Here is a 14,552-nt window from a genome sequence, read left to right on the forward strand (position 1 = left end):
GTTGAGTGAAATGTAAACTACGTGAACAGGAACAGAGACTCGTCTTAATAGACTGCCGGGATCGAAGTAAGTAATGCCAATATCTCGACCATACGTCCCATGCGGTGCATTCAATCTTGCAAGATATCATTTTAAGAAGAATGGAAATTAGGCAAAGTAATATTAGGTGTCATCCATTAACAATGTATATTTGTGATACGTTTCTTCGTTACAGTATATAAAGATTTAACATTGGATGAATTCCCGATGTTGCCAGCAGTGTATTTATCATGTGTTTTATTTCCAGAGGAGTAGCGTTCCAACCTGGAGGTCGTGTTGCCATCTGTTATGCGAAAGGTGAACTATGTCGTGCTATCTCGTTCCTACAAATAAATACGGAAGTCATGAGCAATCTAGAAAATGTAAAATAACACTTTTTGGGTTTTCATGAATAAATAACTCATGCCTTAGTATATACTATAGCAACTTACATCGCTTTACATTTATAAACAATTATTTATTACCGTGTAACTAGTGCCAATATCTCGAAAATATGTCTCGTTACGGTGCATTCAGTCTTGAAAGACATCATTTTAAGAAGAATGGAACTTAGGTAAAGTAATATTAGATGTCATCCATTAATACAGTATATCTGTGATATATTTCTTCGTCACTGTATATAAAGTTTTATCGTTAGATTAATTGCCAATGTTGCCAGTAGTGCATATATTAGTTGTCATTTGTTTTATTTCAAGAGTAGCGTTCTAAACTGGACATCGTGTTGCCATCTGTTGTGGAAAGTGTAAACTATTTGCGCAATCTCGTTCGTTCCTGGAAGTCATACAGAGCGGCCGGAAGTCATGAAGAGCGACGGAAGTCATAAAGAGCCGTCTGCCCTAAACCGGAAGAATGAATGAACGAACGAACCTGGGCCCTGTTTCATAAAACATATTTCACTAATATTATTAGTAAAAACCAATAATATTAACTAATAATATTAGTGTTGTGTTTCATAAAATTATTAGCTAATAATATTAGTTATTTGTTTATGAGTCACAATTATTAGTAGATGTTCCTAATAATATTAGTAAAGTGTTTCATAGACAACATAACTAATAAAATTTACTCATATTATTGGGATTATTTCTATTAGTGTATTTTGACTCATATTTCATATTATTAGTGAAACCAAAGTGTGTGGTATATTGATATATTGGCATAAAATTGTGAAGATCAGTGAAATGGTTGACTCTGATTCAAATAGTGATGAGGAGAGAGTTTATATTCGCCGTCCAAGAACTTTTAGGCCAAGAACAGCCTATACTGGTATGGAACAATCATATGAATACAATGAGAGATTTCGGTTAGATTACAGAACATTTGAATATGTGCTTGATAGGATTGGTAATATCTTAGAATCTCCCACTGCAAGGAATGAAGCACTAACCTCAAAACAGCAGCTTCAGATTGCACTGCACTGGTTAGGTAGTGGTGCACAGTATCATTGTATTTCTGATATGCACGGTGTTTCAAAAGCAACAGTCTGCAGAGTTGTGCACAGAGTTGTGACTGCGATAAATGACACTCTTCTTCAGGATGTTGTACGTTGGCCAGCTGACTGTGGGGAAGTAGTTGCCAGATTCACTGAACTTGGTGGTATTCCTTTAGTTTGTGGAGTACTGGATGGAACACTGATCAAAATTGATGCACCAAGTGCATATGAACCGGCATTTGTTGATCGACATGGGAAACATTCCTTGAATGTTATGCTAGTATGTGGGCCAAATTTAGAATTCTACTATGTATGTGCAAATTGGCCTGGCAGTGTCAGCGATGCTAGGGTTTTAAGATTAAGTGGCTTGAACAACAGGATGGCTAATGGTTGGAGACCTTTCCCTGGTGCACTTCTGCTTGGAGACTCCATCTACCCTTTAAAATCTTGGCTCATACCACCAGTAATCCAAGATTTTGCTAGTCGGTCTCAACAAAGATTTTTAAGAGCACATAAAAAAACGAGGAGGGTTATAGAGTGTGCAATAGGACTCCTTAAAGAAAAATTTCCTGTCCTTAGCATTGGTATGCGATTAAATCCCACCTTTGCTTGTAAAGTTATCAATGCTTGTGTAGTACTTTGTAACCTGTCAAGACGTCTAGATAACTACATGGCTCCTGAAATGGAAGAGGATCATTTGGAGGAAGAGGATATTCAGGAGGGCGAGGAGGTTCCAGTCCAAGCTCAAGAAAAACTGCAATTCCTTTACGACCACTTCATGTGAACAGACATTGTGATGAATAAAATACAAATCACAGTAATTTTTGCTTTTTATGATTTTTATTTGGATTTTTTACATTTTAGGTTGAACCATAACAAATTTTCCATCACTGTCTACCATAAAATATTCAGGTTCCTTTTCCTTTTCGTTTTGTAAACGTTCCTGAACATCACTTGTGAGGTGCGAATGTTCAAGATTTAATTTATTTTCCTTCTCCCACACCTCCAACTCCAGCTTCCGGACTTCAAGTTGAAGCTTTCGCTTCTTAAGGTACTCAATTTCCTTGCTTTCCTGCAGATCCCGGACTAGTACCCTCTTCTTGACAGTACCTATAAAAACAGGAGAAAATAAGGGGAAAGTTAAGACTTACAGTTATGCTAATTTACAATGGCTAATGTTTAACAATTTATTCCCGCTATTGATCTCAGGGTACCCATTTTATTGACAAAATTAATCTTTCAATCTAAGACTGTAGCCCATACTGAACGAGTACTCTGGGAGAGGGATGAAGACAGATATGTCGCACGTGTGGTAGTGAAAGACATTTAAAGAAAAAGAGGCATGCCGGTACTTGTGCTAAAAGCTGGGTTCACACGGTGCGAGTAGACTCGGAGCGAGTGGACTCGCATGATGCGTGCGCATGTTTGGCTCGCCACTCGCATCATTTGAACAGTTCATGCGAGTCCAGTTGCCTGAGTTTGAGAGAAGCGAGTCAACTCGGACCGTGCCCAACTTTCTACAAGCGAGTAACAAATTCAAGATGGCGGAAAGCTTGAAGACGGTGCAAGAAAGGAAGTGGAGCGATATGCAGACAATAAAATTTGTACAATTGTACGAATCTGAAGAAGTGTTGTGGAATGCCAGGTTCCCAGTTATAAAATAAAAGATGCCAGGGATTCAGCGTTGCTACAAATTGCTGAAATTCCTGGGGTAGGCGTCGAAGAAATCAACAAAACTAAAAACATTCGTAGCACGTACAGAGAAAATCTATTAAAGATTACGAAATCCAAGAAGTCAGGCACATCACCCGAAGAAATTTATTCACCGACAGTTTAATGGTTTAACATCGCTGATAGATTCCTGAATGGAGTAATGAATACGAGAAGCAATTTCACTAACTTGGTAAGAGTGTGATATTTATTTATTTATTTGCCGGTATTTATTTATTACTCCGTTGTTGTCTGTCATTTATTAAAGGGTCAAAGAATATAATACCTACATTGTAAACCATTCAATATTACCGGGCTGAGTGAATGTTTAACAATGTATTATATTCTTTGACACTTAATAATTGATACATGCGAACACACTATGATGCATTCTTTCAGTGCATCATAGATCGCATCCAACACAGCCGACCCAAACGTGGATATTGTAGTTTTTGGAACTCGATATAAAGATTCCAAAGATCTGAGACAGTCACAAGTTGCCAAGTACCGTAGTGTAACCTGGAGTTTCAGACGGGCAGTTGAAGCCGCTCTCATATTTGTGTTGCGTTTCTGTATTTGTAATTTAATCATCTGTAGAAGTTGATCGAACTGGATAGCTGTGAGTCGTAAGTGATTTTTAAATGTGTTTTCATCGCCCTCTAGAACTTGACGTAAAAAATGTGTTGACGCACCGAATGTAAGGCTCTATAAGATGGGTATGCTTAGCCGCCATTTTGGTTCATACATGAGCAATTGGCCATGTGATCAAACTCTAGTTTCTCCTACGAGCGCTCGTTTCGTCACGTTGAACGTATTGCTTTAATCACCGCGTGCATGGACAGAATAGTGCTATATTTGTGTGGATGTTTACTACATAATGGTGGGTTGTTCTGCAGCTATTTGTAGTTATGTCTCTACTGCGGTATACAGGTTGTTTAGATTCTATTCTGGTCTGCATTATGCCTCCACTGCCTCTTCTACACCTTCTGCTTCAACTACTGACTTAATCCTGCTTCCAGCTCCCGCTGACGTTACTACATCCCTTAATTCAGACACATTGATCATTCAATATTCAGTTCTGCCCCAAAGTCCGGCAACAGGAGTTCAACATCCAAACATCACAGTTACAATATTTGTCAAAACAAACTTCATTGTTTAACGTTGATGGTAATACAATAAACGGATTTTTGTAAACCAAGATCTGTGGTAGGCCTATATGCAGACAGCCCTGACTCAAGCTCTGAAATATTCGTATTTATTAACATTGGGGTGGTCTCAAGAAACCAAATTGTGAAGTTATGAAATTAATTTGTAACTGTGAGGTCTGCTATAGGGACTATAAGCATTATATAATGCAAAATGGTGGAAATCTTGTAACGGAGAAAAATTTGAATGATAAATGTAGCAGTACATATTCTCCAACATGCTGTAATTTTAAAGAAAAATGTTAGACACTTCTTCAAAATTTTATCCTATATTGTTGTGGACTAAAAAAATGGAAACGAGGTCAAATGTATGGAAATGCTTCGGAAAAGAAGAGAAAAATGTAAGCAAGGAACGGAGTGTTATTGTTTTGTAAATACTGTAATAAAAAGAAGACAGTAAATTTGTAAAATATTACTTAAATATCTTTTTTCTGTGTGCTGCCTGAGCAAGTTAACCAATGTTGCAACCCTTTCTTTCTTTCTTTCTTTCTTTTTTAATTTGCTTACCCTCCAGGGTTGGTTTTTCCCTCGGACTCAGTGAGGGATCACACCTCTACCGTCTCAAGGGCAGTGTCCTGGAGCGTGAGACATTAGGTCGGGTGATACTACTGGGGAGGATGACCAGTACCTCGCAAGGCGGCCTCACCTGCTGTGCTGAACAGGGGCCTGGGTGGGGGATGGGAAGATTGGAAGGGATAGACAAGGAAGAGGGAAGGAAGCGGCCGTGCCCTTATGTTAGGTACCATCCCGGCATTTGCCTGGAGGAGAAGTGGGAAATCACGAAAGACCACTTCCAGGATGGCTGAGGTAGGAATCTAACCCACCTCTACCGAGGCTGAGTGGACCCCGTTCCAGCCCTCGTACCACTTTTCAAATTTCGTGGCAGAGCCGGGAATCGAACCCGGACCTCCGGGGGTGGCAGCAAATCACACTTATCACTGCACTACTGAGGCGGACTGTTGCAACCCTTTGAAATTTAATAACGTGAGTCGTGTTGAGAAATCATACTACTATTCCTCAAAGCAGAGGAATCTCTGTAAAAAAAAAAAGAAGTACTGATAACTTTGCCAAAGTCAAAAAATTTCAATATTTTCCACAGCTCGTAGGTCACTTCCCTTACAAGTCACTGGTAACTGATTATCAGTGCAATACTTCAGGTTGGGGGAGAAGATTCAGCTATAGAAGTAGTTATCTATTCCTATTTTCTTCCCGAATGTAATTATTTGTTTCATGAATGTTCGGTTAAACAAACAAAAATCCTCTGTTCATCACAACTGCATAAGCTGATGAGATTAATAACACTCACCAAAACCGAGCTCGATAGTTGCAGTGGCTTAAGTGCGGCCAGTATCCTATATTCGGGAGATAGTGAGTTCGAACCCCACTATTGGCAGCCCTGAACATATTCTTCCGTGGTTTCCCATTTTCACACCAGGCAAATACTGGGGCTGTACTTTAATTAAGGCCACGGTTGCTTCTTTTCCATTTTCCTGCTCCTAGTCCTTTCCTGTCCCATCGTCGCCATAAGACCTATCTGTGTCGGTGCGACGTAAAGCAACTTGTAAAAAAAAAACACTCACCAAAAATTAAATTTATTTTGCACAGAATGTTTTTAAATACTGGTAAATAAGAAAAGGGACTGAATTTTAGAAGAAAGAAATAAACTTAAAGAATCCCAGGTACTTGGGTGTGTTCGTCTTCATACATCACATTTCTGCGTTATTTTTGTTCGAAGAATATTTTTCTTATTATCTCGACAACATTGAAAATAGCGCTGAATCAATTTTACGCAAGTATGAAATACGGACTGTGATCATGTGGTACCAAATCTTCTATCACAATTTATATATCTTCAACACTGACCGATTACCACATCAAATTCCACGATTTAAGATGTCCCTCATTTGATTAGACGGTACCGTGGCGCATAGCTTTCGAACAACCTATCTACTTATGAATAATATAATAATAAAAAAAGATTTATTGTTAAGCTACTTTTTCTAATATTTCTCCGGTGAGAGTACATCCCTAGTTTGTTTGTTTATTAAAAGGAAAATTACCAATGGCGTTGCTTTTACAGTCATGGTCTCGAGTAAAGTTACTCAATAAGGTACGAAATATACTAATATTTATGTTGAGTAATCGTTTGAGTAATACTGAGAATGAGTATTTTTACAGTATGTTAGTTTAACATTATTTTCTAGCGTCGAGAACAGTAAGAAAGAGGGATATATAAGACTGGGCGGCCAATTGCCTTACTAACGTACTGCAGGAATGAACCATAATGGCGGGCGAGCATACCTAGTCTTTAGAGAGCCCTAACCGAATGCACTACGTCATGCAATCCACTCTCGCGCTCATATTACATTTTCGTTTCTATTTATTTTTCCAACACTATTTACTAACTTGACAATTAACATATCAGCAACAGCTGATATCCTTTCCCTTACGAGGTCCGCCATATTAATTCAGACGCGAGTACAACGTCGTGTGAACACCCATTGCATGCGAGTAGCTGGCCAGAAGATGCGCACGCATCATGCTAGTCCACTCGCTCCGAGTCCACTCGCACCGTGTGAACCCAGCTAAACATTCAAAGGAGACAGTGCACGAGACATGTGATGTACCTTAAAATTCACTCTTAATGAAACATTAGTAAAATTAAATGTTTACAGATAATAACTTTCCCCCATTGATCTGGGATTGCCTCGGGGGAGCCCGCCAACCTCTAGAGGCTGTATCCCCAGATAAATATGGAGGGGTGTATTTTGTTGAGCAACTTCCATGTAGACCATTTCTCTGGCAGGGTTATGAGTGAAGTCCACAACAGTAGCTACAGTGGAGAAGGTGGTACAATGTGTCCCGCTCCCAGCGGAGCCGACAGTTGACATACACACTCCGAGCGGTGTATTCATAACCTCATGCTGACTCACTGCACTGCCACAAGGAAGTCAGTTACTAGAGTTTGTGTGTCGTGGGAAGTCGTGAAGAAATACATTTGTTACAACAGCGTGTGGGGCTGAATTACAGTAGAATTAATTAAATTAATTACATTATTACAATGTTGAAATGCCGGTGAAATTCACGCTTGACACATATGTAAAAACCAACTCATGTAGAGAGGTGAGTAGGCGATTTCAGAAGAGATTTCCCGGGGTTCCACTTCCAGGTAGAGAAACCGATGTCTCGTGAATAAATTAACAGGATCACTTAATGTTGTGATTCGTAAACCAAACGAAGGGTTCTATTAGAAAAAAAACATTGACATTAACATATCATTAGTATGATCTCCCACTACATCTGTACGATGTGTTGCACAAGAAGTTGGTATGTCAAAATCCTCCGTACATAGGGCTACTAAAATATTGAATTTAAAGAGATTAGTACTCATGATGAAGGCTACTGGGTGCATAAGCAAGCAATAAATGTATTATCAGACACAGAATACGCAGGAGGTTATGAATATACCGCTCGGAACATGTGTGTAGTCTTCCGGCCATGCTGGGAGTGGGACAAACTGTATTTGGAACAGTGCGGCTGATGGAACATTTGAGCGGTTCGTGCAAGTATGTGTCTCTTTTCCATTCACTCTCCTTCATTACCACACGTGTTCAGCATCTGTCTCTATCTCAAAGTACTACTCACTGCGTTCGACTGGTGTCCCGTCTAATATCAGTCTCACTCGATCATTCCGTTTGGGTACGGTACAGTATTACAATGAAATACTAATTTTGATGTAACAAGTCACTTCCCTGTGTTCTCCATGCTTTCCCTATTTTAATAGGAAAGGGGTACCGGTACTCAGAGACTAATGACAGGAATAAGTTGTTAAACATCAGCCTATATAAATTGTCTGTAACAGACACATCTTTGGCTACTATGTTTTCATCTCTATTAGAGACATCTTCAGCTATTATTTGTCCTAATTATTATCAATACCATGTATACTACACCGTTCACTAGCAAATGAGCATTGCAGCCATCACTGAGAAGGCATGGGAAAAGCATCTCCAATGGTGTGGTCATGTTCTGTGTGCCGCACCTGGAACAGATTTTTTTTTTTTTTTTTTTTTTTTTTTTTGCTAGCGGCTTTACGTTGCACCGACACAGATAGGTCTTATGGCGACGATGGGATAGGAAAGCGCTAGTAGTTGGAAGGAAGCGGCCACAACCTTAATTAAGGTACAGCCCCAGCATTTGCCTGGTGTGAAAATTGGGGAACCACAGAAAACCATCTTCAGGGTTGCCGAGAGTGCGATTCAAACCCACTATCTCCCGGATACAAGCTCACAGCTGCACGCCCCCAACCACATGGCCAATTCACCTGGTCCTGGAACAGCTGCCAATTTAACTCACTCCTTTGAAATTAATGGGCAACATCCACACGAACGTCCAGAGCAAAGCTAGCATAACACAGTAAATTATATGAAGACTCTCAAGTTAAGACAACACGATGCCCAGTATCGTGCAAAGTGGCGCACCTTGCAGCAACGGGTAAATGCTAGGAATAATAATATAAATTTGTAGGCCTAACTGCCTTGTAATCATTGAACCAAAATTTAAATTATAATACTACAAATGAAAAAGACAATAACTTATCTTCTTAATGTTTTATTTTCAAATGCCCAATGTTTTAAAAGCTGCCCATATAATTTACATACCGTAGAGGTGCTCGAAGTATTATGGATTGCCCACGATTATTACAGATTTTCCCTCGTTATTAAGGAGAAAATATTATAGAAAAGGGAAGTTATCACAGAAAATAATTCTACAAATAAAGGACTGTGTCAGTGGTGCTTATTTCTGTACACACTAGTTGACCAGCTTACATATTTAACGGCACTTTCATTTGCGATAGGAACTAGGAACGTACCCAAGTTTCTGAAAACTAATCCATACGTTTCTGTTATGAGCGTGATTAAAACTGGCATGCTCACTCATGCCAATTTCAAGAAAGGGTCCCTGATGAGCACAGGCATTAGAAGAGTGATTGATGGCTTCCTGTGAGCAATGTATAGTCTGCGCACCTTTTAGTGATATTTCTTTGTACGGGGTTGAGGAGTAAGGAGGGAGCTCTCCCGGTTCCGGTAATACTGCCAACCGAATGGAAAGGAAATCTGAATTGAATCGATAATATGACCGATCGATGTGAATTTTCTAAACATTTATTATCTTACGCCAACAACTTTGTCACACATACATTATTTAACATTTCTCAATGTGAATCTTGTTCCTAGTATGGATTTGCTGTGTAAACAACAACAGTACTAGTACGTAAAGTGTACGCCAGATGTCGCAGAGCGATGCGTAAGCGATTCATAGTTTGTGTTTGAAAGATTGCCCATACGAATCTTGAAGATTCCCCACATTGACCGATTCAGCACTAGGGTGTGCATGTATCACTAAAAGGTGCACGTACTATAGTCAGTTTTTGTTGGTTGGTTGTAGTGGCTGTGTAAAATGGAATTACTGTTGAGCCACTTCACAGATTGACATTTTCTGATGAAGTGTAGCTTCTTTGACATATGATACATGTATTTCAAGTTCTTTATGCCATTAGTGTTCATGCAAAATATGTTTCAAGATGACTATACTAGAGTATGATAAACATGCTCAAGCATCACTTTTATGTACTGTGTTCCACTAAATGTAATTCAGGGAAAATAGATTTTGGTTACTAGTGGGCACCCTGAGCCTGTAAGTTTAAAGTCACAGTCAAGAGGTGGAATTAGATACCAGAATACATCTTCAGTTACATCATTTCCAGCTTACCTCTAGCCTTAGGTGGTTCCTGTTGATGCTGGAGCTCTCCATTTTCCCAGCTTCCCTCAATTTCATTGTTTGATACAGATTCTCCCAATGGCACTATATTTTCACTGCTCGAAGCTGCACTTGGCTCCACTACGGGAAGAACTATTTCTCCCAACGAATCATTTACACCGAATCCCTGTAAAACAGGAGATTCCCTTCCAATGATGTTGAGGACCAGGTGGTCTATATCGTCTAATTTTTTGGAACTTCCTCCCCCACTTCCAGTCTGACAAGCATTGTCAATTTTTGCCTGTGAATAAAAGAAATCATGTAAGTCTAGAAGGATATCCTGTTATAATTGACTGTACTAAAGCACTACCTATATCTAATGTATCTATTTTATACAATTAATTTTGTAAGCTTTCACGCCTACTACAACAAAGATTTATAAATATCACTGGAGTTCATTTGAGGTTATGCTCTGCTCAGTCACAATCATAAAAACACAAAGGGTGGCTGTATGATGCATAATGTTAAATGACTATGAGTAGTATACTGCACAGTGAACTCTAATGCGGAGCGAAGTCTCCTTGTTTCCCCCACTACCCCCCACCACCCTTTAAAAAAATGTGTTTAATCTACTGCAATATCGACATCCAGTTGAGAAAAGGGTGGCTTGAATTTAGTAAATAAACACTAACATAACCTCCAACTACGAGAAAAACAACGGCTAAAACTTACCACTGTTCTGCTCCTCATGTTTGACCAAGTAGCATCCCGCACATACGTATAATCTTTGTCGGCTGTAACCAGCCCAATAGCCACAGCATAATCTCGCAGCTCCATCCACGCTTGCCTTTTGGTGTCCTTCGTTACAGTTAGTGAAAAGGCTCCGAACAGCTGCCCCTTTAATTCCAACACTTTTCGTAGAAAACTTTCTTTTCTTATGTTATTTTCGTTTCTTTTTCCCATTGTATAAAAACTAACGACGAAAACAAAACAACTAAACAACGAAAGTATATTAAATTTCAAAATTTCAACTGAGTCAATCGAGCTGCATATACGCACTGAATAGCCGGTAATCAACTCGAGTGGGTCAAGTGCTAGCCTACTGCAAGGAACAAAATCAAACTAAGAACCAAAGAACACTCAACAAATCGATTCTAACCTCAAACTGTATCAGCTGACTAATGAACTAATATTATTAGTGAAGCCATTTTATTAGTCATGCATACATCTTTATGAAACAGAATTTGGTTAACTAATAATTTGTTTTATGAGTTCTAATATTACTAGCTAATATTATTAGTTAGTTTTATGAAACAGGCCCCTGGAGGCGGAGAGCGCCGACTTCCTCGGCTCGCTTCAACCTATCCGCTCTCAAGAGTCGACTCTTTTAAACGACTCTCAGTTAGGAGCGGGAGCGAATGAGCTAGCTCCCTCAAAAGAGCTAGTTCGACCCATCACTACTATGAACGTTGTCTTCATTGATCGTTCTATACCAGCCCGATAGAGGGCTCTCTGAAATTTGTCTGTACAGAACATTTTTATGTTACTCCGATAGATGGCCCTGTCGGAGCTGCGTATCACAAAATATTGAAATTAGAAGTCAGTACTTGTTAGCGACAGGTGTGACTATGATTGCGCTAAGGTGAAGTAGCTTCACTGGGGGGTATACTAAAGACAATTGGTTGTGATATAATACCATATCTGAACTACTTATTTGACTATTGTTTGGTTGAAGGAGCTATACCAAATGAATGGAGAGTTGCTATAGTAGCTCGTGTGTAAAAAGGAAAGGGTGATAGACATAAGCTGAAAATTACCAGCCAGTAAGCTTGCCATGCATTGTATGTAAGCTTTGGGAAGGCATTATTTCTGATTATATTAGAATTGTAGTGAAGATAATTTATAATATATTAGATAGTATCTTGCCAGTTATATTCGTGTTTTTCTTCCTGTACGGCAATCGTTTTGATACTTAAGCATTTAACCAAACGCAGTATAGTGTAGTGTAGATACATTGTAGTATAGATACAATACGGTACATTTAGATAGTGCCTATCTTGCCTGCTATATTCGTGTGTTATCTTTCATGTGTATCTATTAGACACTAATACTAATAATAATTTGTCTAAGCATTTAGCTTCGTTGGTAATCTTTGAGTACAGTAGTTCTTGCAAATTTCATTTCTGTTGTGCTTAGTAGTGACATACGGTACGGTACCGGTATCGTAATTAGGATACGTCTGAAAGTAGTTTAAAAATTACTGTAGTGTACTGTAGCCTACAGTAGTATACGAGTAATATCCTATTAGAATTTAGTGTGCTTATTTTATTATTGTAAAATATTTGTGTAGTACTGGTGTAGTAGAGGTATCCGTAGAAACTCTTACTAAAATATTGTTGAAATTAGGATAGGCTTAAATTGCAGTTTGGGATTGTGTAGTTCTTGTGTATTACTTCCGATATTCAGTAATTAACAGCAGTTTTCATCCTGTTAGGGGTTGCAGGATTTAAAAAAATAGAGCACGACTAAGTAGTATTGTAGTGTAGGCGTATATTAATTACCTTATTGTTGTGTACTAGCCCAGACAATATATCCCTCCGTTCATTTATTTTTTTGCAAATAAGTTACTTAATTTTTTTAATTTATAATTTTTCCCCCGTAAAGAATGGCTAAGGAGCGCGAGTGTACTTATTGTGGGTGTGGTGAGGCATTGAGGGGTATGAGGGAGGAGTTGGAAAGTTTGAGGGAGATAATTAGGATTCTCACAGAAGACAGGAAGGAAGATAGGACTCCCTCAAACAATGTACAGGTTACAGTAGGTGTACAAGAGGGAGGGGAAGGAAAGGGAGGAGTTGTAGAAGACAGGTGGTCTAATGTTCTAAGGGGAAGGAGATTGCAGGCCAAGGGCTCTATTCAGGATCAGAATTCAGGACAGGTGTCTGTGCGAAATCGGTACGAGTCACTCCAGGTAGAACAACAGAGGGAAGATGAGGGACAGGGAACTGTTGCTGAGATGCATGCAAGTAGGAGGAAGGGAAAAGGTAGGAAAGGGAAATGTAGAGTAGAGGATAGGAAAAGACAGGTGGAACAGGGTCATGGGAAGGAGAAAAGGGAGGAGAACTAGCTTCTGCAGCTATCAGGAAAGATAGGGCTGACCAGGAGGGGAGGGGATCAAATGAGGTGGGTAGGGTTGAGGCTCTGGTCATGGGGGATTCCATCGTTAGACACGTGGGGAAAGTGTGTGGAGGAAAGGGAACCAGGGTAGAATGTTATCCAGGAATTAGGTTGAGGCAGATGTTGAGGAAAGTAGAAGAGAGGGAGGAGGGGAAGGAGAAGGTGGTAGTGTTTCACGTTGGTACCAACAACGTAAGGCAAGCTGATATAAGTACCAACATAGTTGGAGATGTGTGGGATCTGGTAAATGCAGCACGGGTGAAATTTAAGAAAGCGGAAATTGTAATTAGTGGAATACTGTGTAGGAGGGATAATGACTGGAGGGTGATTGGGGATTTAAATGAGACTATGGAGTGGGTATGTGGGAAACTGGGAGTGAAATTTCCATATATTAATGGGTGGGTAGGAGATAGGGATCTGCGCTCGCATGGCCTTCATTTAAACCGCAGTGGTACGTATAAGTTAGGAAATTTGTTTGGAAGGGTAATAGGGAGGTACATTCAGGGAAACGGGATGGCCTAGGGAGCGGTGATAAGGGAACAGGGAACTGGAAATCAAGTAGGGATGACATAAAATTGTTAGTGCAGAACTGTAGAAGTATTGTAAAGAAAGGAATAGAATTAAGTAATTTAATAGATATATATTTACCAGATATTGTAATAGGAGTTGAATCACGGCTGAGAAAAGATATAATGGATGCAGAAATTTTCTCACGGCACTGGAGTGTGTATCGTAGAGATAGGATAGAGGAAAGGTGGGAGGGGGAGTTTTCATTCTGGTGAAAGAAGAATTTGTAAGCTACGAAAAAGTTAAAGATGAGACACATGAAATTCTAGGTGTAAGGCTCATTTCTAAAGATAATAGGCAACTTGATATATTTGGAGTGTACAGATCGGGAAAGGGTAGCACTGATGCGGATTCGGAATTATTTGATAGGATAGTCAGCTATGTGGGAAACGACATGGAAAGAAATGTGATTGTAGCGGGAGATCTGAATTTGCCAGATGTAAATTGGGAAGGAAATGCGAACGACAGGAAGCATGACCAACAAATGGCAAATAAGTTAATATGGGAAGGACAGCTGATTCAGAAAGCGATGGAACCAACCAGAGGGAAAAATATCCTGGATGTGGTGCTGATAAAACCAGATGAGCTCTATAGGGAAACTGTAGTAATAGATGGTATTAGTGATCATGAAGCTGTTTTTGTGGTAGTTAAAAATAAATGCGATA

At 39.5% G+C, this 14,552-nt stretch overlaps 1 protein-coding gene across 1 annotated transcript; it reads right to left on the bottom strand.

Annotated features, from left to right (window-relative positions):
• Positions 1-2,324: 2,324 nt before the first annotated feature.
• LOC137498443 (uncharacterized) lies at positions 2,325-10,983 on the bottom strand. Its single transcript, XM_068225945.1, has 3 exons — positions 10,879-10,983; positions 10,159-10,447; positions 2,325-2,581 (listed from the first exon to the last, which is right to left on the bottom strand). Exons 1-3 carry the CDS (start codon positions 10,981-10,983, stop codon positions 2,325-2,327), a joined length of 651 nt encoding a protein of 216 aa, XP_068082046.1.
• Between the last annotated feature and the right edge of the window lie 3,569 nt (positions 10,984-14,552).

This window comes from Anabrus simplex, chromosome 2 (assembly GCF_040414725.1).
Source record: "Anabrus simplex isolate iqAnaSimp1 chromosome 2, ASM4041472v1, whole genome shotgun sequence".
Taxonomy (NCBI): Eukaryota; Metazoa; Arthropoda; class Insecta; order Orthoptera; family Tettigoniidae; genus Anabrus; species Anabrus simplex.